The sequence below is a fragment of the Borostomias antarcticus genome (genome assembly GCF_949987555.1).
Source record: "Borostomias antarcticus genome assembly, chromosome: 9".
NCBI lineage: Eukaryota > Metazoa > Chordata > Actinopteri > Stomiiformes > Stomiidae > Borostomias > Borostomias antarcticus.
The window spans coordinates 893,066-917,985 of NC_140242.1; the positions used below are offsets into that span (position 1 = coordinate 893,066).

Below are 24,920 nucleotides of genomic sequence, written 5' to 3' on the forward strand. Positions count from 1 at the left end.
TTCAAAGTTACACGCCCCAATGTTGTATCACTGGCCTAGAAGATATAGCTAAATGTTCAACAGATATGATAGAATAGATAGAATCAGATATCAGTGGTTTGTCACTGAGTGAAGAGTTCTTCTACAAGTGGTTGATCATCATGCCTCAGAAGAATGATGTGATACAAGTACATGTAAAGTCAATGTTTGTGATGATGGGATCTAGTCAGCAATTACTAAGAACTAAACCATCAAACATATTAGCTAGTTAGCTAGTTATTTCACTTAAAGGAGTAGTAAAGGGAAAATGCATGTTTAGCCCTGTTTTAAGGTTACTTATGATCATATACAATGGTTCAGATCAAAACGTTGACAAAACTAGCACTTTTGAGAAAGTCTGATAATTGCTCTACCACCGTTTTGGTCATACAATGGATGTGGATGGGCACCTTGAAAAATCGAGAGTTTAACATGTTTTTGAATGATTTTTCAAGGTGCCCATCCACATCCATTGTATGACCTAAACGTGGTAGAGCAATTATCAGACTTTCTCAAAAGTGCTAGTTTTATCAACGTTTTGATCTGAACCATTGTATATGATCATAAGTAACCTTAAAACAGGCATTTTCCCTTTACTACTCCTTTAAGAGCTGTCTAATGTTTTCACTCACTTGTCTGCATACGCTGGCATAGATCGGCAAAGCTTGCAAGATACTCCCTCCTCCTCCTCATCATACCCTAGCCAAGGCCAGCGATCTGGCCAGTAAGGCTGGAAAACTCTTTCGTTTTTGTTCATACTCCCTGTCATTATCGCGCAGTGCTTCTGGTGAAAGGTGGTTTCTTTTTTCAGCTGTTTTTTTGCCAGGTTTTTGGCCGGCAGCAGGTGCTTCAGAAACATTTGATTAACGGCTACTGTATGTACAAGGTATACGGCCTCCTCTTCACATTCAAGTTCTCGCGCTGGCGCGTTACCACGGCCAATCAGGGTAAAGGCTCGGAGGTTGTTTTTTTTTGTCATGCGAAGCTTACAGCTGGGGCGAGTTGAACTTCAGCCCCGACAAAATGTAGCAAACGTTAAACGGTGGTGTGTTGGAACGCTGTGCTGATTGGGTAAGACAGAGAAAGTGTGTCGTTCAACCTGGAAAGCACAGCAAAACATCAATGTTTTGTCGGGGCTGAACTCACCCGTGATCATTGTGTCTCCGTGCTCTCTGCCTTGTGTGTGTATATATATATATATATATATATATACAATCTCAAAGTTATATTTGCACTAGCCCGAGCGGGCCATTGAAAAGCGTTATTTACAGACAGCACCGAGCCAGCGGGTCAATCCCTGCACAGCTTCTTAAGGATTCTAGAAAATGCGATTTGTCACCCGCAGCTCTGTGACTACAGTTGTGTGAATGTGTGTTCACCATCCAGTCATTCTCTGATATCAACACAACACCTACACAACTGAACTGCACTCATCAACTCTCATGTGCACTACACACTAATAAGGAGTTCAACTCTCATGTGCACTACACACTAATAAGGAGTTCAACTCTCATGTGCACTACACACTAATAAGGAGTTCAACTCTCATGTGCACTACACACTAATAAGGAGTTCAACTCTCATGTGCACTACACACTAATAAGGAGTTCAACTCTCATGTGCACTACACACTAATAAGGAGTAGCAACACAAATATTTCCTCCATTTGAGGTTTTCAGACACGGTGTCCTTTATTCATTTACGGTACGGTCAGTGAATGATATGTTAGTCTCTTCTGAACTATCAGATGTTTAGACTAGTACGTTTCATGGAGCATGTGGACCTGCATGGTCTGGTTAGTCTGTGATGATGTCATTCAGAACCTTACCTCCTGGTCCTCCGGGTCGAGGTCCGGTCTCGTCCAAATGCACTGGAAAGGTACACAGTGGATCAGCAACATCGCGGCAAACAAACATATACACACACACACACACACACTCACACACACACACACACTCGTGTGTTCTGAAGGCCCAGGCTCCGTACTCTCTCTTTAAGGAGAGACGTGTGACTGCTCCCTCCCCGCCATCTTACGCTTGTCCCCCACAGTCTGTGACCAGGTTAGCCAGTCCTGACTCTGGTGTTCCGGCCGGTCGATCTGGCTCTCCCCCGACCCGCTGCCTGGCTGCCGGACTTTGGCCAGGTGGACTGGGGGGGGCGGTGCTACTGATAGCTGCCCAACCTGAGCCCCAGGAGCAGGCCTGCTTACGCAGCGCCCCACAATCATAAACCAGCTAACGTTTAACTCGGCCTGCGTCCTCCCATGTGACCCCATGCCTCCGGAGTCACTCAACCACAGACCCAGAGGACAAACACTGCAGAAGCACGATCACAAGACACGCCCCCACCAATCAGGACTTGACAGACAGCTGGGCTGTCCACTCAGGGTGGCCAGACTGGGGTGACATGGGAAGGAACTAACAGCACAACGCCTTCCTCCGGTGGGTCATGATTTGGCACGGGGAGCTGGTATTGTCCGAGTGAATCAAGTCAGTAGACGTTATCTAAACGAGTTCAAATCAAAGATTACTTCACACACCTGTGTGTAATCTGGACTGCAGTGTTCCATTTCCTGAGGGTCAATGCCATTGGATATAATGAGGAGAATTCATTTGCATTTATTAATCATTCTATTATTACTACTACTTTATAACGATAAGGCTGGAATCTTTTTCAATCCCCCCCCAAGCCCTCTCTGGTACAGTACGTCCCCCCCAGACTACACTGCAGATCCCAGAAGCTCTAACGCAGCACTCTTCAATTTCCTCTGTTCCCCTTTTCAAGGACAAACCAGGCTACTGTACTGTAGCTACAAACCTACCTCTAATCCTGGAGGCCCTCTACCCGTCTGATATCAGCTCAAATAAGAAGAACCAAGGCCACACACGGGCTAGGAGCAGCTGGCTGCATTCTGAATCGCATACTTCCATACTATATACAGTAGTATACCAAAGAAGAATGTAGTATTGTCCCAGTACATAGAATGCCACATGCAGTATGGCAAAAAATACCAGGATGTCCTACTACATCTGTCCGTATCTTGCAGTATGCACGCCAGCAGGCTTTCCTGGCTATTCTGACCAGCTACTCAGCGGACATTACGTCACCTATGACCTATGTCACCTCTTCATGGACAGTGACGGATGTGTTCAAAGTTCAAGGTGCAATGTTATGACATTAGTAGTATATCCGAGTCGGATGCGTACTGTGTGCAAAGTACATACTTTCTAGGAGCAGCTGTAGTACGTACCGGTAGTCAAAAGTAGAAGTATGCGATTGGGAACTAGCCCCTCTCTATTCTCTTACCTCCTCCGGGGGCGCTGTCCTCTCCCGGCTGATACTTCTGCAGGGCTCTGCCCGGATGAGTGGAGGGGCGTTGTGCTCCGTGTCCTGCCCATCTCCCGCCCCCCCCCCCCTCCTCCTCCTCCTCCTCCTCCTCCTCCTCCTCGCCAGGCGTGCTGCTGTCACCCGGGGGGGCTCTCGGAGGCGAGGTGGGCGTGGCTGCGGTGACGGCAACATCACTCGCAGGGAGACCAGGGGTGAGGTCGGGCGCCACCCTGCCTGAGGCCTCGGCGGGATGCGGGCTGATGAGGACCCGGTGCCAGGCGGCGGAGCCCCCCTCTGCCGGGGCGCGGTCTGGAGGACGGGGGTGGGGGGGGTCCAGGCTTACAACTGACGGGGGCCGCGTGTCCGACCGAGACCTCGCTGGCGAGGGTCGGCGGCGCCGGTCGCCGGCGGGCAGGCAGGGAGTGCGGCGGGAGTAGTCGTCGTGGAGACGGCTGAGTGGGGAGAGGGGGGACGTGGGGGAGGAGGGGTCGGGGGAGGGGCCGGGGGAGGGGCTGGGCCTCCGGCGGACGGTCAGGTCGGTCACGCTGCCCACCAGCTTCAGCATGTGGCCCTTGGCCCCGAGCGGACTCTTCCGGCGGCCGGGGCTGCGACCCCGCTGGTCCGCCGCCGGGGCGCTGGCGGTCCTCTGGATGCCGTTGGCCCTGGGGGTCCCCGAGGAGCCGGGCTGAGGGGGCGGGGAGGGGGAGCGAGGGGTGGGGGAGGCGGCTTTGCGTCTGAAGGGGAGCTTGAAGAGGTGCAGGTTGTCGGCGCTCTTGCTCAGTCCGCTCGGCGCGCTGACGTTCCCGTTCACGCCCTCCTGCTCCGCCTCCTGCGCCGAGCGGAGGTTGACCTCGGAGCCCGAACCCTGAACCGGGCCGTGATTGGCCGAGACGTCCGATCCTGGACCTGCGGCCCGTTTCCCCTGGCCCGTATCGAGCAGCGAGATGCGACCCGCTCCGTACGCCCTCCGGATGCTCCGAGAGAAGCCTTTGTTCCTCTGAAGACCCCCCTCCTCCTCGCCTTCCTCCTCCTCCTCTTCCTCCTCGTTGTCAGAGCCATACGGGCTGATCGCTGCAAACTGCTGCCCGTTAGGAACTCCATTGGCTGCTCTGTATCCCTCCCCATGTTTCATCCGATTGGCTCCATCCCCCTGCCCCCCCGGGCCCGGAATGGACACAGCCACGCCGTTATCCTCGTCATGATTGGCTGCTGGGGAATCCCCTACGCCCTGATTGGCCGACCCTCGGCTCTGGATGCCCTGGAGCACTGAGGAGCGGAGCTTCTTGAAGGAGCCTGTGACGCCCAGGCCGGAGAGGCCGGGCCGCGCCTGGTGTGGGGCGCCGGCCGGGGAGGAGAACAGCCTCATGATCCTGGAGGGGTGGGGCCTGACCTCCAGGTGACCTCCCGCGTCGCCGCCCCCAGACGCGCCCTGCTCGGCGCGGCCCTGGAGGGGGAAGACGTCGCTGAGCGGTCGGCCCCGGGCCGGAGGTCGGAGGTCAGGCGCGTCTACGGAGCCGTGGTGGCGAGAGAGCGAGGCCTCGCTGGTGGACAAGGCCCTGTCCGTCTGTCCTGCCTGACGACACAGGAAACACACACACTTAGAGCACACACGGCTGGTACAGAATTGCTATCTACTGTATGCAGATTTCAGTGTGTATAATGTCACTGTAAGTATAAGTATAGTGCTTTCAACAATAGCCGACAGTAGGAAAGTTACTGTGAGAAACACTTTATTTAGGAGGCTTTCTGCACACTGTCCTTACTGTCCACTGTCCAACGCACATGCCGAGCAACGCTTGAAGAGCTATCTGTCCACACAACACCCTGCCATGCACTCTGGCCCAACACCCGCCTGACAGCTTCCAAACACATCTCTGAAGATGCCAAACACATCTCTGAAGATGCCAAACACATCTCTGAAGATGCCAAACACATCTCTGAAGATGCCAAACACATCTCTGAAGATGCCAAACACATCTCTGAAGATGCCAAACACATCTCTGAAGACGGCAAACAAAGAAGAAGTGTGTTCTTGTCAAGTCTTGTCAACAAGCCTTCAGACAACACGCCACCATGAAGGAATCTAGGACTTTTCTCGCCCGTCGGTTTTCCTGAAATTCAGATGAGCTAGCCAAGCCCCCAGCAGCTGAGCAGGGCGGGAGAGTGTGAGAAACAGAGAGAGAGGGAGGGGGGGATCGATTACAGCATAACGCAACGCATTCCCCGAAGATGGGAGCATGCGAATGTGTGACAAGCCGACGTTCCAGAGAGTTCCTCGAGCGGTGCGAGTTACACGTTGTTAGATAGACGCGTTGTTTACTAGGGAGCCGTGGGGGAAACCTGTGGTTGGCTCTCCGTGTGTACAGCATGTGAGCGCTTAGGCGGGAGTGAGAGTGTGTCAATGTGCTCTTGTGTGTGTGCGTGTGGGAGTGTGTGTGTGTGTGTGGGGGGGGCCGAAGGTATGCTGAGTGTGGGAGTGTAGCCTCCGTGAGAGAGAGCTATGTGCCCAAGTTCCCCTGGGGGGGGTGCTTCCTTTCCTCCTCCCTAGGAGCAGTAGGCCCCAGGGTGGGGGGGCCAGGGTGGGGGTGTGTGTGTGTGTGCTGAGACCAGAGTGGGGTGTGTGTGCGTTCGAGGCCCAGGGTGGGGGGTGTGTGTGTGTGTGTGTGCTGAGGCCAGAGTGGGGTGTGTGTGTGTGTGCTGAGAGCAGAGTGGGGTGTGTGTGCTGAGACCAGAGTGGGGGGGGGGGGGGGGCAGAGGGCGGTGGTTAATTCAGCCGAGTCTTTGATGAGGCGCTTTGTGAGCATGACTAAGCAATGAGACCCACTAATCCACTGTGATTAATGCAACAAATTGCCCGTTTTTTCTCCAGGTTGGTCCGATGGAGGGGTGAGTGAGGGCGGAGGGGTGAGTGAGGGCGGAGGGGTGAGTTGGCCTCTCGCTAGCCTGCCCCTCCAGCCCCGGGGAACTGAGCCGCTTAACCCCCCCCCCCCACAGTCCCCCCCCCCCCACCCCCCGCAGTCCACAACACTCAACCCTGTGTGCCGGGGCTCCTCCCACAACAACTACCAGAGACGTTCTCCTGAAGGGGTGCAGACTGGGCCAACTAGAACCCATCAGAGACGTTCTCCTGAAGGGGTGCAGACTGGGCCAACTAGAACCCATCAGAGACGTTCTCCTGAAGGGGTGCAGACTGGGCCAACTAGAACCCATCAGAGAGGTTCTCCTGAAGGGGTGCAGACTGGGCCAACTAGAACCCATCAGAGACGTTCTCCTGAAGGGGTGCAGACTGGGCCAACTAGAACCCATCAGAGACGTTCTCCTGAAGGGGTGCAGACTGGGCCAACTAGAACCCATCAGAGAGGTTCTCCTGAAGGGGTGCAGACTGGGCCAACTAGAACCCATCAGAGACGTTCTCCTGAAGGGGTGCAGACTGGGCCAACTAGAACCCATCAGAGAGGTTCTCCTGAAGGGGTGTAGACTGGGCCAACTAGAACCCATCAGAGACGTTCTCCTGAAGGGGTGCAGCCTGGGCCAACTAGAACCCATCAGAGAGGTTCTCCTGAAGGGGTGCAGACTGGGCCAACTAGAACCCATCAGAGACGTTCTCCTGAAGGGGTGCAGACTGGGCCAACTAGAACCCATCAGACGTTCTCCTGAAGGGGTGCAGCCTGGGCCAACTAGAACCCATTCCATTTCAGAGCAGAACAGCAGATATGAGTCACAGGGCGGATCCACGAGGTCATATGTTCTGTGGCGTATTTTGGCAGGGGTGCAAACTCAACAGGGGTGAAAAAGGTGGAAAAGATGTGAACCCTCTAGGGGAGTCCAGGGGCATGACCCCCCCCCCCACCCCCCCCCCCCCCCCAGGAAGATTTTTTTTCCCACAGTTTCAGCCATCCTTAGGTATTCTGGCAGGATATTCCAGAGGCTGGGGGGGTAAAAACTGAAGGCTGCCTCCCCATGTCCCAGGCCCTGTCTCCCCATGTCCCAGGCCCTGTCTCCCCATGTCCCAGGCCCTGCCTCCCCATGTCCCAGGCCCTGCCTCCCCATGTCCCAGGCCCTGCCTCCCCATGTCCCAGGTCCTGTCTCCTCATGTCCCAGGCCCTGTCTCCCCATGTCCCAGGCCCTGCCTCCCCATGTCCCAGGCCCTGTCTCCCCATGTCCCAGGCCCTGTCTCCCCATGTCCCAGGCCCTGTCTCCCCATGTCCCTGTCTCCCCATGTCCCAGGTCCTGTCTCCTCATGTCCCAGGCCCTGTCTCCCCATGTCCCAGGCCCTGCCTCCCCATGTCCCAGGCCCTGTCTCCCCATCCCCATGTCCCAGGCCCCGTCTCCCCATGTCCCAGGCCCTGTCTCCCCATGTCCCAGGCCCTGCCTCCCCATGTCCCAGGCCCTGTCTCCCCATGTCCCAGGCCCTGTCTCCCCATGTCCCAGGCCCTGTCTCCCCATGTCCCAGGCCCTGTCTCACGGAATTCATTCATGGGCAGAGGTCTGTGCTCCCCGAACAAATATTTAATAATCCAAATAATTTCACCTGAAATGAGTGTGACTGTGCCCCTTTAAAGCTCTGCTGCTATAGCTGGGCAGACCTCATCAAATAGAAAAAGACCTACAGGAAGTCACTTTCTCATTTCCTGTCTCTTTTCCCGCTCAGAGCCTTCTGAGGGAGTTCTTTCTCTGGTTCCTCTCCCACTCCAGATGGACCATCGCAGTCCAACTCCTTCAGTTCAACCAGCTCACTCAATCACTCAGCCTGAGCCCTGATAGAAACAGAGACGCACCACTGCCAAGCACCACCAACACGACAGCAAAGCCCACTTCTGCTCCTCCATCACGGACAGTCATAGTCACGCTAAGGCTACTACGACACAGCGCGTTTCCCGGACAGACATCAGACTCGGTTCTAGCCTAAATACAAGAACCATGACGGTTTCACGGCCGCTCATCTCTTGTCTTTAATCATCATGGTGGGGTAGAGTCTCCAACTTCCACCAGCCAAGATCCAGGCAGAGGGAAAGGAGATAAAAGACAACCGGGCTCAAACTTACAGATCATAGATTCTATCTCTCGTTTTGGTTACAAAACCCCCACTGACTTATTGTCAAACACACCGTGGTGCCCCCATGCCTTCTCCCCCTAGCTGGCGCCAGGAGTCACAGCCCAGTTGGCGTCTGCTACACCTGGCAGGAACCAGATGACCCAGGTGAGGTGTCCTATATCAGCGTCACGCCGGCCCAGACAAGACTCAACAACACCACTCTGAATGAGCACAGTGGTCCATCTTCCGTTTCTAATGATGAAGCCACAGAACTACCTCAACATGCCTCCCTGATTTGTAGCGTACTCCACTTCTACAACACAGAAACTCACTCTTTCCATAGTAATACCTTCACAGTGCTATGGTCTAATTCACTTTTACTGTGGAGCATGTTAGAGACGCGTCCTGTCCTGGCTGGACTGCCTGGCTGTGTCTCAGCCCTCCTCTGAGGCTCCATGCTAAGCTACAACTCCCACATGTGAGGGGGGGGCTCTGCTCCCCAGCCCAGAGTTAATGAAGAGCTCAGAGAGCCCCCCCCAGGAGGCCAGCTGGAACACCCCCCCACGAGGACGCCAGCTGGAGCCGGCCGAAGATTACACTCCCAGACAGAGAGAGAGAGGACGACTGTGGGCAGTCACTCGCACGCGCGCGCACACACACACACACACACACACACACACACACACACACACACACACACACACACACACACACACCGAGAAATGTGACCAAACTCTCTCTCTCTCACGTAGTCGCACACATACTTCACACACACAGTGATGTACTGTAGTGGAGAGTATACAGAGGTATACGTATATGGAGTAGACACACTTCTTTACCCATGGACCCACAGTAGACCCACTTCTTTATCCATGGACCCACAGTAGACCCACTTCTTTATCCATGGACCCACAGTAGACCCACTTCTTTATCCATGGACCCACAGTAGACCCACTTCTTTATCCATGGACCCACAGTAGACCCACTTCTTTACCCATGGACCCACAGTAGACCCACTTCTTTATCCATGGACCCACAGTAGACCCACTTCTTTATCCATGGACCCACAGTAGACCCACTTCTTTATCCATGGACCCACAGTAGACCCACTTCTTTATCCATGGACCCACAATATACCCACTTCTTTAAACACTACTGTACTGTAAAAACATTTCTACTACATTATACCCACTTCTTTAGTCACCAATACACCCCTGCACACACACACACACACACACACACACACACACACACACTGTCTGTACACAGGTGGGGCGGTGAGGGGGGCCTTCTGGGGCCTCTACTCCTCTTCTCCATGGCTGGAGGAGTCCGTGCCCTTATGCAAGGGTCATAAACACATAATCATTAGTGAACTACAACCCCCAATTCACCTCCACTGAGGCGCCCCAGGCTAGGCTCACGCTAATTACACAGGAATGAACTGAAATTTTTAACTGAAGAGATGGCTAGACAGTGAATATTGAAGGGAAAATATTGGATTTCTTTTTACATTTACTACATAGGCTGAGAGAGAGAGAGAGAGAGAGAGAGAGAGAGAGAGAGAGAATCACCCTAAAGCACTTCTGCTGCCATTCTTTAGTGAGCTGAACAGGTACTTTACTGGTCGTCTCGTCTAGGGTAAGGGTTCAATAACATCCAGCCAGTTAGAATGATACTGGAGAGAGAATATGACAGGCTTCATACTACAGAGTAATACTAGAGAGTAGAATACTATAGATAGTAATACTACAGAGTAGAATACTGCAGAAGTACATTAAAGTCAAGTGAGCCTAAGGCCTCCATGTTCAAGCCTCATCTCTTCATCTTCTTGCGCGTGTGTCTGTGTGTGTGTGTCAGACTGTGTGTGTGGAAGTGTGTGTGTGGCTGACTGTGTGTGTGGAAGTGTGTCAGACTGTGTGTGTGGAAGTGTGTGTGTGTCAGACTGTGTGTGTGGAAGTGTGTGTGTGTCAGACTGTGTGTGTGGAAGTGTGTGTGTGTCAGACTGTGTGTGTGGAGGTGTGTGTGTGTCAGACTGTGTGTGTGGAAGGGTGTGTGTGTGTCAGACTGTGTGTGTGGAAGTGTGTGTGTGTCAGACTGTGTGTGTGGAAGTGTGTGTGTGTCAGACTGTGTGTGTGGAAGTGTGTGTGTGTCAGACTGTGTGTGTGGAGGTGTGTGTGTGTTTGAGTGTGAGAGACTCACCGTCCTGCAGCCATTCCACTGATTCAAAGAGAAGCTTAGTTTCTCTGAAGAAACGCTGAGGGAGACTCGCATGGCTCACTCAGCTACAGCTAGCCCAGTCCAACGTGTTCTATAGGAGCATGGCTCACTCAGCTACAGCTAGCCCAGTCCAACGTGTTCTATAGGAGCATGGCTCACTCTGCTACAGCTAGCCCAGTCCAACGTGTTCTATAGGAGCATGGCTCACTCAGCTACAGCTAGCCCAGTCCAGCGTGTTTATAAGAGCACGGCTACACCAGTCAGCTAGCCCAGTCCAACGTGTTAGAGGAGTGTGCATGTGTGTGTGTGTGTGTGTGTGTTTGTGTGTGTGTGTGTGTGTGCTCCTCTTCCCTCCCAGTACTAATCTGATTATGGGAGCTTTACCAGTCTGTACAGCATTGGTTTCATCCTAATCACACAGACTACTATTCAGCAATACACACCCAGAATGACTCCTTAATAGACCAGGATCAATCTAAGCATGACAACAATTGTGCTGTAGATGTAAACCAAGTTGAATTGGTTAAAAAACACTCCTCACTATAAATAGAACCCGCTGGCGCCATCAAATCATATCTTTTCGGTGGCGTAGATAAAGCGCTGTTTGTCAGAGGTGGTCATGAGTTGGCCAGTCAGAGGACCAGAGACAGAGCCCAGTCTGGGCCAGTCAGAGGACCAGAGACAGAGCCCAGTCTGGGCCAGTCAGAGGACCAGAGACAGAGCCCAGTCTGGGCCAGTCAGAGGACCAGAGACAGAGCCCAGTCAGAGGACCAGAGACAGAGCCCAGTCTGGGCCAGTCAGAGGACCAGAGACAGAGCCCAGTCTGGGCCAGTCAGAGGACCAGAGACAGAGCCCAGTCTGGGCCAGTCAGAGGACCAGAGACAGAGCCCAGTCTGGGCCAGTCAGAGGACCAGAGACAGAGCCCAGTCTGGGCCAGTCAGAGGACCAGAGACAGAGCCAGAGCCCAGACTGGGCCAGTCAGAGGACCAGAGACAGAGCCCAGTCTGGCCGAGGGAGGGTGGAAGCTACAGACTACTGAGGAGCGAGTCGGGCTACGCAGTGTTACAGTACATACTGTAAAGAATGGGACAGAAAATACAGAATTCATAACATCATAATCATAGTAAACCCTCTCTGCATTTCAATATCTGACTCTTGTTTTTGTTGCTCTGCGCTAGCTGCAGGTGATTGATGGAAGTTGTGCCTTGCTCAGATCAACACCCAAGAACAAGCAGTCTGCTACTCCTGATGTCAGCGTGTTGAAATCCCATCTCTCTTAAATGACCCAGTTCCTCCTCTTTTCCGCCGGAGAGACCACACCCCCCTTTGATAGTGGAAAGCCAAGTATAGCAAAGCAAAGGGAGTGTCACCCATTCTCACTCTTCCACTCAATCACCTCATCCGCTGGGGTCTGTAACCACTCCACTAGGAAACTGACACCGCGCGGTGTATAGGGTCGGTACGGACGGTGTATAGGGTCGGTACGGACAGAATCTAACTAATAACTAATACTAACTAAATCTGCAAAGACCAGCTAAATCGGTCAAATACCTCTGTGAAATCTGTAGCTAGGTTTTATTTCGGTACACATATCTAATCTAGGTTCTAAGGATGACAGCACATCCATGGAGTTGTGTGGCAGGTAAGGTGTGTGTGATTGTGGCAGGTAAGGTGTGTGTGATTGTGGCAGGTAAGGTGTGTGTGATTGTGGCAGGTAAGGTGTGTGTGATGGCAGGTAAGGTGTGTGTGATTGTGGCAGGTAAGGTGTGATCATTCTGGGAATGAAACATGAGATGGAACTTTGGCAAAAGTTGAGAAACTGATCTTCCCTGGGAACAACAAAGTTGACATATTCAAGTACAGCCAGGGCCACAAGTCTCACAACTGCATATACATCAGACTGTGTATAGCCCAGATCAGGTGCACTTGCATAGGGGATCGATGGAGCAATAGCAGTTGTGTGTGTGTGTGTGTGTGTGTGTGTGTGTGTGTGTGTGTGTGTGTGTGTGTGTGTGTGTGGTAGCTAATCCATCGGTAGACTTGAACAGCAAGGTATCCCGCAGACAGACCGTGACGGCAGACAGACCGTGACGTGGGAAACAGGAACACCTGCGCATGAACATCCTGTGCGCGGGATTTCTCATTCAAAATAAATAGTTATAACCTCTACACATGGTGGTATTGAGTGTTTAGAAATCAAAGACCCCGATGATTAGATGCTAAGGCGATTATGTTCCAGTGTGAACCCCTGGCCCCTTCAGCCTGCAAAGTATGTCGAAGTAAAGTGAAGTGAATGCTTATTTATTTGTGTACTAATGAACTAGATCTTGCCATAAAGCTCTTACTTTGCAGCTGTCCCAGTACCCTTATCTTTAGACTATTGTATCTAGATTATATTTCTGGTATAATTGGTAACTTGTGTATTAGTAAGTAACTACCTGTAACTTTTGAGCACATCATGGAGCCGGCAGGAACATTTCACTGAACGTTTGCGACAAATAAAGATCTGAATGTGAATGAATGTGAATGAATCTGACTGAATCCCTCAGTCACCCTGACATCCACCACTTCACCATAACAACCGTGCTATAATGCACCACAGTAACCCCCTCTCCCCTCCTCCCCTCCTCTCTCCCCTCTTCCTCTCCTCCACCCCCTCTCCCCTCCTCTCTCCCCTCCTCTCCCCTCTTCCTCTCCTCCACCCCCTCTCCCCTCCTCCACCTCCTCTCCCCTCCTCCACCCCCTCTCCCCTCTTCCTCTCCTCCACCCCCTCTCCCCTCCTCCACCTCCTCTCCCCTCCTCCACCCCCTCTCCCCTCTTCCTCTCCTCCACCCCCTCTCCCCTCCTCCACCTCCTCTCCCCTCTTCCTCTCCTCCACCTCCTCTCCCCTCTCCCCTCCTCCACCTCCTCTCCCCTCTTCCTCTCCTCCACCTCCTCTCCCCTCCTCCACCTCCTCTCCCCTCCTCCTCTCCCCTCCTCCACCTCCTCTCCCCTCCTCCTCTCCCCCTCCTCCACCTCCTCTCCCCTCCTCCACCCCCTCTCCCCTCTCCCCTCCTCCACCTCCTCTCCCCTCCTCCTCTCCCCTCCTCCTCTCCCCTCCTCCACCCCCTCTCCCCTCCTCCTCCTCTCCCCTCCTCCTCTCCCCTCTCCCCTCCTCCCCTCCTCTCTCCCCTCCTCCTCTCCTCCACCCCCTCTCCCCTCCTCCACCTCCTCTCCCCTCCTCCACCCCCTCTCCCCTCCCCCCTCCTCCTCTCCCCTCCTCCTCTCCTCTCTCCCCTCCTCTCTCCCCTCCTCCTCTCCCCTCCTCCTCTCCCTTCTCCCCTCTCCCCTCCTCCTCTCCCCTCCTCTCTCCCCTCCTCCTCTCCCCTCCTCTCTCCCCTCTTCCTCTCCCCTCCTCCCCCCTCCTCCTCCTCTCTCCTCCTCCCCCCTCCTCCTCCTCTCCCCTCTCCCTTCTCCCTTCTCCCCTCCTCCACCTCCTCTCCCCTCCTCCTCTCCCCTCCTCCTCCTCTCCTCTCCCCCTCTCCCCTCCTCCTCTCCCCTCCCCTCTCCCCTCCTCCTCTCCCCTCCCCTCTCCCCTCCTCCTGGGTTCAGGACACGGACCTGAAGTCTGTTGTTATTAGTCACACCGAACAAACAACACGCATCGACTGTATTGACGAAATGTAACTAAGTTTGTCAACGTTTGGTCAATTTGTAGATCAGCTCGAATCTTGTAACAATCAGTTTATAGTCGACCCACATTTGCATACAAACGTACACCTTTGTTGTAACTTACCCTCCTCATACTCGTCGGTGTTGCCCTGTGAAACCGATCTGGGGTCAGTCTTTCACATCAACAACAGAGCAGCTGTTTGGGAGTTAGCCATCGAGCGAGCTGGCCGGGGAAGATGGACTCCTGCGAGGTCCAAAGGTCCGTGGGTCTCTACCGATCCAGGGTCTGCTCGGAGGGACAACATGTCAGAGGTCCGTGGGTCTCTACCGATCCAGGGTCTGCTAGGAGGGACATGTCGGAAGACCGTCTCTCTCAAACATGGAGGGTTTCTCTCAAACCGCCTCGCGCATCTCGAGACCAACGGCCAGCGAACCTGCTCGCGCGAGCTCCGGCTAGCCCTAAACGTCTTCACTAAAAAAGTTAGTTTGTTGAAAAATTACCGTCTATAAAACCCCTCCGACTATGATTAGCACTATGGAAGTTGATAAGTGACAGAAATATGGCGTAAATTTCACCCAAAACTTGAATAAAGTCTTAAATCCGTTGATACTCGAGTGTGGGACTCTGGTTCAATCTTCACAGAACAAACCGACGTAGCCGCGGCAGCATCAGTGCACTTGTTGCGGTGATTGCTCGGCCCGGGGGGGCGGAGCTCGGGGCGGAGCTAGGGGGCGGAGCTCGGCAGGTTTGGGTTCCTGACCGCGACACGACCGCGCCGACGTGAACCAATCAACACTCAACTCAATGTAACCATGGTAGTAAACCACGCCCACAGCGGGATGCGATGAAGCATGAATGCAGGCGTCTCCCAAAGACATTTCTATATCTTTATCTATAGCAATATCTATATTGTAAACCCTTTTTCTCTTGAAAGACCGGAGCTTCCGGTTGTTTCTGGCAATGCAGAGCTCGGCCTGTTTCCTCATGCTTGTGTTGTTGACCTATGTCCAATAAATTGTGTCACTGTCAGGCAATAAATTCACTTCCAGCACCTAGAGAAGAGTGCGTTATTTTATTGTTGACCTATGACCATACCTACCAGTGACATAGCCTACACAGAAAAGCATCTTCAAATAAAGGATTTTTAATTGTCACAGCCCTAAACATAGAAAGTCTCAATGGATTTCAGACACAACATTGTCAGATAGTTTAATTTATTTGTCTACAATATATATATATATATAAATCAGAAAATAATAAACAAGGAAAAGCTAAACATTCCTCATTGCTTAATGCTTATGAGACAAATAGAACCTATTCAATTATTACAGAATTGCATCATAGGCCTACTAAGACATCCATGCAGGTAATTACTGTATACAAACGCATCATTTCATACAGGCAACGACATACAGCATCTTCCACAATGGCCTGTGAAGAAGAGTACAGTCTGTAACATCCTGTGTAGCCTAGCGTAGTCTCCATCATCAGGCGCCAAAGAGCAGGAACCCAGAAAAGGTGGTGTCGTCATCCTCGTCTGCGAACAGCCCGTTGTAAAGCTCTCCTCCCACCACCTGGAGCCACACCTTATCCCCGGCCTCCAGGTGCAGCACAGCGCCCCCTGCAGCCTGGTCCTCGCTGCCGTGGTAGTTGTCCGTGGTGTGGATGACCGTCGCCCCGTTCTTCATCAGGGCCACCTTCACGTTGCGGGAGAACACGGTGACGTGGTAGGTGAAGTAATACGCGCCGGCCTCCGCGCAGGTGAAGCGGCCGGTCTGGGGGTCGTAGTGACCCTGCCGGTTGTAGATGACCTTGTCGAAGCGGATCGGCGCATTGGCCGGCGGGAGCTTGGTCTGCTCGGTGAGGCCGACGGAGAAAGCGCTTTTGGGAATGACGTGCGTGTCTCCCTTTTCGCCTCTCGCCCCTGGCTCTCCCCGCACCCCTCTCTCCCCGCGGTAGCCGATGTTGCCCCTGGGGCCCGGTACGCCGAGCTCCCCCTTGGGGCCCGGTCGTCCTGGGGGTCCTGTGGGCCCCAGGATGCCTCTGTCTCCTTGTTGCCCGATCTCCCCCTTCGGTCCCTCGGGTCCCTCGGTGCCCACACCGCCCTTTGACCCCTGGGCTCCTGGTAATCCAAGCTCTCCCTTCGAGCCCTTCACACCCATGGGCCCTGGGACCCCCTGGGGGCCCATCTTCCCTGGAAGCCCCCTCTCTCCATTCTCTCCCCGCCTGCCTTTAGCTCCGACCAGGCCCTCCGTGCCTGCAAATCACAAGAACATGGTTCTTAACCTACTCAAGTTCATGATTACCACGCCATTTTTAGATTACTTGTCAAAGAGAGCAAGAGGATATTGTTCATGTGAGATGAAATGCGCACAGCGTGGGTCAAATCAGATGACAGATCAATACTTTTTTACAATGATGTAATAGATCTCCTTTGTCAGGTGGTCTTACCAAGCTCCCCCTTGTCTCCTCTGGGACCAGCCTGTCCATTTGGTCCACTGGAACCCACCTCACCTTTTTAATGGATGAAATACAAGTGAAGCTTCAAAAACCCCGAACCAAACAGAAGTGGATAGATGAGTTCAGATCCTTGGTCTCACCTTGGTCCCCCTTGTCCCCTTTAAACCCGTCTCGCCCGTCGCGCCCAGGCATGCCGTTATGGCCGGGATCTCCTGGTATTCCAGGATGTCCACAGACACATGCACTCTTCCTGGGTTCCTCCTCTACTGCTACACTCCTCACAGCCAACAGGAGGAGCAGGCCGATGACATGGAGTCTGAGCTCCAGGAGCATCCTTCTGGGGCCCACGCTTCCCGGCACACCGCCTGATACAGAACCCTGGTAAAACACGGATACGCCACACTCTAAGGCACAACCTACAGTTTCACACAACATATCCATACACACACACACACACACACACACACACACACACACAGAGCTGAATCACACATACACTGCTGTGGGTACTTACACACACATGAACACAAACTACGCACAGGAGCACTGCTGTAGAGATGAGAGCTTAAACACCAACCAGGACCACGTAAACTGAGTGAAGAAATGAGAGCTTAAACACCAACCAGGACCACGTAAACTGAGTGAAGAAATGAGAGCTTAAACACCAACCAGGACCACGTAAATGCTACCAAGACTTTGAAGAGTTAGTGACATCACTGTGCTAAACCAGCTGTCCCATTGGTTCGACAGAGAAAACAGTTTTTTTGGGATTACTTATTCTGTCCTTCCTGGCGGTTTGTTGCCCTTCTAGAAGCTTCTCTGTTCCGAGGAGAGCTAATGATCAGCCTACAATGCATCACCATGGTCATGGTGGAATACAGTACTCTGACATTCAGAATATTAGAGCAAGTACATTCCTGTTTGCCTCTCCACTTGATGAAAGTGCCATCCCCTGTCGGTATGGAGGGAGAGAGAAGTCATTAAAGAGAGGTATAGGCATAAATGACAGAGAATATTAGTTTCCATCTCTGTGCTCTGATTTACTACTTTGATTTTGAATGTCAGAGCACAAAGGGCCACTGGTTAGTTAATGAAATCCTCAAGTGCGAGGCAGAAGGGACACTCCGGATGCTGGGATGTTAATTCATGCATGCTTATCTCATCTTCTTCAATAGAGCAACACTGTTAACCGTTTGACCCCATAAATAACACCACTGCTATGAACTATGACCTTTCTAGTTGGTGATGTGGGGCCCGCCCCTGAAAGTCCTTGTTGAGTGTTTGTTCTAGGCTGCGTTCTCTTATCTTGCATTCCTCAGAGCTCCAGTATTCTCCTGAGGTGGGAATGGGTTGATAGCGTTCCTCAGAGCTCTGGCACTCTCCTGAATGGTTTAGAAATGTATTTGCAAACCAAATGGACATATGAGATTAATCTAAAGTGCAATATATTCAATACATTTTTCATGCCGATGAAAGAATACATACTGGAGATTTTAGATTTAATTCGTTTATTTTGTAATATTCTCTACACATAAGCCTCCAGATATAAACATGACGTGAACATGACAAAACATTAAAAAACACATTCAAGCAATATCCTGGCTTGGAACAGAATAATCTGAGCATCCCTTTCATACACAGTAGCTATTACATGATCATGGAATTGCCTGAGCACACAAATCACGCATGAACACACAGATGTATCATAACTTCACTAAGTTAAAGGGCACGATACATGAACATAAATGAATGTCCTCATTTGGAGGCCTATACTGTATATAACAGGTTTTAGTCTCTGCAGTCACTTAGATGACATGTTGCTATGTGAACCAGGCACAATGTGATATTGATTTGGTTACAGGAGTTAGAGCAGACAGTACTATAGAGGCATCATCATTCATTGAGTTCCCTTGAATTAAAAATGAAACAATTAACCGTTACATTGTGTGAGTCTTACACACCCAAAAAAACATGACACACATAAACATACATTTTGTACAAATAATACATAAATAAATGTACCATGCTATTTATAGTGTTTCTGCTGTAATATTTGGACAATGTGTAAAGTAGAATTTTATGGAGTGCCGATTCCAATCGTGGGCTCTGAATGTGAGACTCAACAGTTTCAAGTGACTTAGATTACAGCAAAATCACAAGCTGAGCCAAACGGGAGGGTGGGGTGAGAAACAAGGTGGGGGTAAGATAGGTAAGGTACAGTAGGGTCAGTGGGGGTAAGATAGGGTCAGTGGGGGTAAGATAGGGTCAGTGGGGGTAAGATAGGGTCTGTGGGGGTAAGATAGGGTCAGTGGGGGTAAGATAGGGTCAGTGGGGGTAAGATAGGGTCAGTGGGGGTAAGATAGGGTCAGTGGGGGTAAGATAGGGTCAGTGGGGGTAAGATAGGGTCAGTGGGGTTAAGGTAGGGTCAGTGGGGGTAAGATAGGGTCAGTGGGGGTAAGATAGGGTCAGTGGGGGTAAGATAGAGTCAGTGGGGGTAAGATAGGGTCAGTGGGGGTAAGATAGGGTCAGTGGGGGTAAGGTAAGGTCAGTGGGGGTAAGGTAAGGTCAGTGGGGGTAAGGTAGGGTCAGTGGGGGTAAGATAGAGTCAGTGGGGGTAAGATAGGGTCAGTGGGGGTAAGGTAGTGGGGGGTAAGGGAGAAGCAGAGGTCTGTGGTATTTAAGATGAGATTGGGGTGAATGAATGAATTGGGGTACTGGTTTGAATAAGCAGAAACAGCAAAGAAACAGTCCATAGGTCAAGGGTCCTGGAGACGTCTGAGTTTAGGGGTGCATACTTCTGGAGCGTGGGGCGAGGACTCTGAAAGGAGGACTCTACATGATCTGGCGGTGCATGCCGTAGCCCGTCATGCCGGACTGGGACGCCCCACGGTTGCTGCCCATCTGCAGGCCAATCAGACTCTGGCCCTGCCTCAGCTGCTCCTCGGAGAACTCCCTCCGATGGCCCTGCGCTTTCCTGCACAGAGAGGGCGGACAGGAAGTTAGATACCATTAAGAGGTCAAAAATACCTTTATTTACTAATACAAAAATAACCCAGCATTGATTGACTGCCCTGAGATTAAGGTTTAATCATCGCAAAGGTTGATCATTCACAAACCACATTAATAACAGACTATTCCAGTGCACATACTGTATGAGTAAGGGACACAGAGCCAAAGCTCTCCAGGTTAACACAAATGACAGCAGTAGATTGGGCAATTGAAACATTTTTCCTCCTTACTTGTGGAACCAGTCGCGGTCACCGCGGTAATGTCCGTCGTCCCTGGTGAGCGCCAGGCTGCCCAGAGCCATCAGGGTCCTCTGCACCGCCGCCATGTCCTTCCCTGTGACCACAACAACACACCTTTCCAACAGCGTACTCCACCCAGCAGCCTGGCATGCACAGCATTCCTGCAAACGGGTTCGGTTCACTGAGGAAGCCGAGCTGTTCAGAAATAGTCTCAAGTATTTTTCACACAATTAAGTATCACCTACTACAGAACGTTCTGGGTCAATTATGTTCCTCTCAATCTTTATTAGTTATACAGTGAACACAGAGCACACGGTGTAGGGAGGCGGGGATGCCCACACACACGCACGCACGCACGCACGCACACACGCACACACACACTCGAATTACAGGAGCATACACCGATTCTTCTCCTGCTCTTAACCCATCCTATCATCCTTCCCCCGAGGGCAGCCGGGAGCAGACAGTCAGGGGCGTGCATGGGAAGCGCCCGGGGACCAATCCAAGCGCTCCTGTCCGTCTTCATCAGGGAGGACAGCGGTAGCCATCTGTTCTTCGGCATGTTCTTCGTACTGGGTTCTTTATGAGGGAACCCTATCCCTTTGTGAGAGAACATACAAAGTCTGCACAGAATGACCCTGCTGTGAGGCGACACTGCTAAGTACTGCGCCCCCGTGCCGCACATGAGCGATGTTGGGGTTCAGTGTCAATGTTCAGCCTCTCAAGGACACTTGGGCACACTGCCGGGAGCTTGATTGATTGATTGATTTTATTTATTTTTAAGACAGGGACAAGGTACAGTAGACATTTACCCTATAGAATAGGGAGAGATGCACTGTACAAGGTTATAGCTAGACAGCTAATTTCCACCCGCAGTCCCTGGGCAAATAAATATACAGTCTTAAAATAGTGGGGCAAATAGTACACAGTAGGAAAGTTACATACATGGGATCAAACCGGGGACCTTGTGATCCCCAGCCAGCCGCTCTACCGCCCGAGCTACGTGACGCCCGTTATGCTTCATTATATGTTTAATATCAAGTGTAGATGGCTCCCATAATGAAGATAGAGTGAGGAAGCCACTAAGCAGCAGGTCAAGAGTTCCATGTCTCCGCATTATTAGAAAAGTATGCCAGGGTCACCTGAGAGAAGAGAGAAGTCGGACATCCTCACCTTCCCACAAGTCCACAGTCTGGAAGATGTCTGTGGTGACGACGCCGTAGGCCTCGGTGGCCTGCAGGAACTGGGAGATCTTCTCCATCTGCTTGAAGGCCATCTGAGTCTCTGGGATCTTCTTGATGGGCTCCTTACCCCTCGGATAGAGGCTGTTGATGAGTCGACAGAGAATCTAACATGATAGACGAGAGGGAGGAGAGATGGAGAGAGGGAGGAGAGATGGAGAGAGGGAGGAGAGATGGAGAGAAAGATGGAGAGAGAGGTTGGATAGGGAGTTTCAACAGACTGAACTATCTTGAATTGACAATTGTTCTCTTTGCTGACTTATTGAGTGTTACCAGGTAGTGTAGTACACTATTAATCCACAATCTCATGTTGTTGTCTAGACACTCACCGTCCCATCCGTGAGCCAAGTCTGGAAGCTCTGCTTGCCGGGCTGCGGTTTCTCCAGGTTCCCCCCACACTGCGCTACGATCCAGTCCACCAGCCGGGCCTCCAGGTCCTGGTCGTACTTCTGCTCAATCTTCTCCTGCACCTCTCTGCTCAGCCCATAGCTGGGTCCCCTGTTGGCCATGTCTGCTGCTCACCCTCTGACTGGCTCCAGACTACACTTCCCCTGCAGGACCACACACAACGCAGACTGGCTCCAGTCTACACTTCCCCTGCAGGACCACACACAACGCAGACTGGCTCCAGTCTACACTTCCCCTGCAGGACCACACACAACGCAGACTGGCTCCAGTCTACACTTCCCCTGCAGGACCACACACAACGCAGACTGGCTCCAGTCTACACTTCCCCTGCAGGACCACACACAACGCAGACAAGTCAACCCAGACAGTCTGTGCTGACAAAGAACAAAAAATATTTCAGAGAAATACAATGTGGCACAATGTCTTTTTTTTCTTGGGCTAAATATGTTGCTCTGCAATTACATTAAATGCATTCGATAAAAAAAAAAAACTCACACCAGTGTGACAATGGGCTGATTGTAAGTATGCTATTGTAAATAAATAATGGAAAATAACATGCATTTTTAATCATTGCAGTCAATTTAACTGATTTTCTATCCTCCCCTCATCCTTCCCCCTCTCCTTGGAGCTCCGGTCACTAGCCTGGTCACATGACCATCCGCATCCCCAGAGAGCCGTGGCTCTAGTGGATAATGGGTGTGGTCCTTGGCATCTGTCCCGCACATGGGACACAGGCATACTGATGAGATGCGCTAAACGTGCCTTATTTCATGGCCATGCCGACAATCAAATCGCAAAGTAATAGAACAGCATTGGTTATAGCCTGCTGGAAAAATCTATTAAGTTTTATAAGAAAATGAATAAATGTCTATATTTAGAATAATTACAATTAGGCTATTTTAAGACTTTTTAGGAATGGGAGTCTTTGGCTTGAAGCCAGTGCAAGTGATTCTTATTCATCCGTGGTTAGTTCAAAATAAAAGTAGCAGCAATGACGTTGCACATGCACACAAGTATATAAACATGAATGTGTGAGCGAGTAGACTTAGAATATAGGATAAGGTTATAGAATGTAATATAGAATATAAGGTTATAGCTACTCTTACCAGTAAGAAGAGGAGATCCTGTGTCTTTCTGTCCCGTGCAGTTGTGTTAATTCCGCTGATCTGGGCAGAGTAGACAATGCTGAGGTGATGAAGCATCCATGAAGCACGGCAGCAGCGTGTGTGTGAGTGTGTGTGCGTACGAGCGTGAGTGTGTGGGGCGAGGCTCTGAGCTGTGTCCGGGAGCGGCCGGCCGACCGCTTTATATGCGGACCCTGGAGGAGGGGGGGGGGGGTCCCTTCAGATCCGGATACAGAATGCGACATGACACCAGTCCAGGACATGGGCAGAGCAACTACCCCTGCCTCGTATGAGATGAACTCATCAACACCGACCATAGGCTGCATACACTTAACTGTTTTCTCTATTTTGAACTCGAAATAATCTAATTTGGTGGGAATTAAAACAATGTACAGTAGCACTTTAATCCTGACATCTGTCTTTGGGCTTCCCATTGACTGAGCACAAGGCACAAACCGCATTGTGTCTTGCAGCCTGCCTCAGTATCAATGATGATAGCAATTGCTCAGCTTTAATTGGGTTAGAGGTAATCAAGGTGGATGTCTGCTCTGTGAGAATGGGTGTAGTCACTGTACAGCTCCACGTAGACTGCATGCACCATCCTCTACTGGAACACAGATGGAATTAAGGAATCCTTTTTAGGAATGAAGCATGAAGTCTATGGGGGTAACCAACCTGCATTGTTTATTGTACTGGTAATGAATCAGTAAAAATCCAAGATTCAACTGAGCTAATCTGTCAAAAAAACAAACAATGATTTACCTCTCTAGTCCATCCTGGTCTTCCCTATCCTGTCATCCTTGAGGTTTTGCTTCAGTCTCCATGTTAATCCATCTATCAAGTGGTCTCCATGTTAATCCATCTATCAAGTGGTCTCCATGTTAATCCATCTATCAAGTGGTCTCCATGTTAATCCATCTATCAAGTGGTCTCCATGTTAATCCATCTATCAAGTGGTCTCCCTCATCATACAGTACATACATAGTTAGGTCCATAAATATTTGGACACACTTTTAAGTGCAGACTTTCAACTTTAATTTGAGGGTAATTACATCCAAATCAGGTGTACGTGTAGAAATTACAAACAATTTTATACGGGGTCGCCCAAAAGTAATTGGACAATTGGCTGCTCAGCTGTTCCAAGTGTGTGTTATTCCCTCGTTATGGTTCTGTTGCTGTGGACTCTCAATATGAAATCCAAAGAGCCGTCACTATCCGTGAAGCAAGCTATCATTAGGATGAATCAAAACAAACCCATCACTATCCGTGAAGCAAGACATCGTTAGGATGAATCAAAACAAACCCATCACTATCCGTGAAGCAAGACATCGTTAGGATGAATCAAAACAAACCCATCACTATCCGTGAAGCAAGACATCATTAGGATGAATCAAAACAAACCCATCACTATCCGTGAAGCAAGACATCATTAGGATGAATCAAATCAAACCCATCAGAGACAGCAAACACATTAGGTGGTCAAACCACTGGTGAGTCAACAACACCAAAAGACCCAGGAGACCACAGAAAACTACTGTGGAGGATGACAGAAGAACTATTTCCCTGGTGAAGAAAGACCCCTTCACACCAGTAGGCCAGATGAAGAACACTCCCCAGGAGGAAGAGTATCTGTGAAGAACACTCCCCAGGAGGAAGGAGTATCTGTGAAGAACACTCCCCAGGAGGAAGGAGTATCTGACCCTTCACACCAGCTGGTCAGATGAAGAACACTCCCCAGGAGGAAGGAGTATCTGACCCTTCACACCAGTAGGCCAGATGAAGAACACTCCCCAGGAGGAAGGAGTATCTGACCCTTCACACCAGTAGGCCAGATGAAGAACACTCCCCAGGAGGAAGGAGTATCTGTGAAGAACACTCCCCAGGAGGAAGGAGTATCTGTGAAGAACACTCCCCAGGAGGAAGGAGTATCTGTGAAGAACACTCCCCAGGAGGAAGGAGTATCTGTGAAGAACACTCCCCAGGAGGAAGGAGTATCTGTGAAGAACACTCCCCAGGAGGAAGGAGTATCTGTGAAGAACACTCCCCAGGAGGAAGGAGTATCTGTGAAGAACACTCCCCAGGAGGAAGGAGTATCTGTGAAGAACACTCCCCAGGAGGAAGGAGTATCTGTGAAGAACACTCCCCAGGAGGAAGGAGTATCTGTGAAGAACACTCCCCAGGAGGAAGGAG

General features: G+C 51.2%; 3 protein-coding genes across 3 annotated transcripts in view; all 3 read right to left on the reverse strand.

The window, feature by feature from the left end:
• Positions 1-14,892, reverse strand: part of spata13 (spermatogenesis associated 13) — a 27,674-nt gene extending 12,782 nt beyond the window's left edge. The window contains exons 1-5 of the mRNA XM_084443490.1: positions 14,373-14,892; positions 3,864-4,918; positions 3,575-3,797; positions 3,325-3,519; positions 1,847-1,888 (exon numbers count right to left, since the gene is read on the reverse strand). Coding sequence (XP_084299616.1) covers positions 1,847-1,888; positions 3,325-3,519; positions 3,575-3,797; positions 3,864-4,918; positions 14,373-14,381 — 1,524 coding nt within the window. The 5' untranslated portion in view covers positions 14,382-14,892. The remainder of the gene's footprint in view (positions 1-1,846; positions 1,889-3,324; positions 3,520-3,574; positions 3,798-3,863; positions 4,919-14,372) is intronic.
• Positions 14,893-15,736: 844 nt separating this feature from the next.
• Positions 15,737-17,042, reverse strand: c1qtnf9 (C1q and TNF related 9; the record flags this gene model as incomplete). Its single annotated transcript, XM_084443491.1, has 3 exons — positions 15,737-16,506; positions 16,701-16,763; positions 16,850-17,042. 3 exons carry the CDS (start codon positions 17,040-17,042, stop codon positions 15,737-15,739), a joined length of 1,026 nt encoding a protein of 341 aa, XP_084299617.1.
• A 2,499-nt stretch (positions 17,043-19,541) lies between these two features.
• Positions 19,542-21,710, reverse strand: tagln3b (transgelin 3b; the record flags this gene model as incomplete). The annotated part of the gene is made up of 4 exons (XM_084443263.1): positions 21,528-21,710; positions 21,131-21,305; positions 19,949-20,051; positions 19,542-19,683 (listed from the first exon to the last, which is right to left on the reverse strand). The coding sequence occupies exons 1-4, from the start codon at positions 21,705-21,707 to the stop codon at positions 19,542-19,544; spliced, it is 600 nt and encodes a 199-aa protein (XP_084299389.1). The 5' UTR covers positions 21,708-21,710.
• Between the last annotated feature and the right edge of the window lie 3,210 nt (positions 21,711-24,920).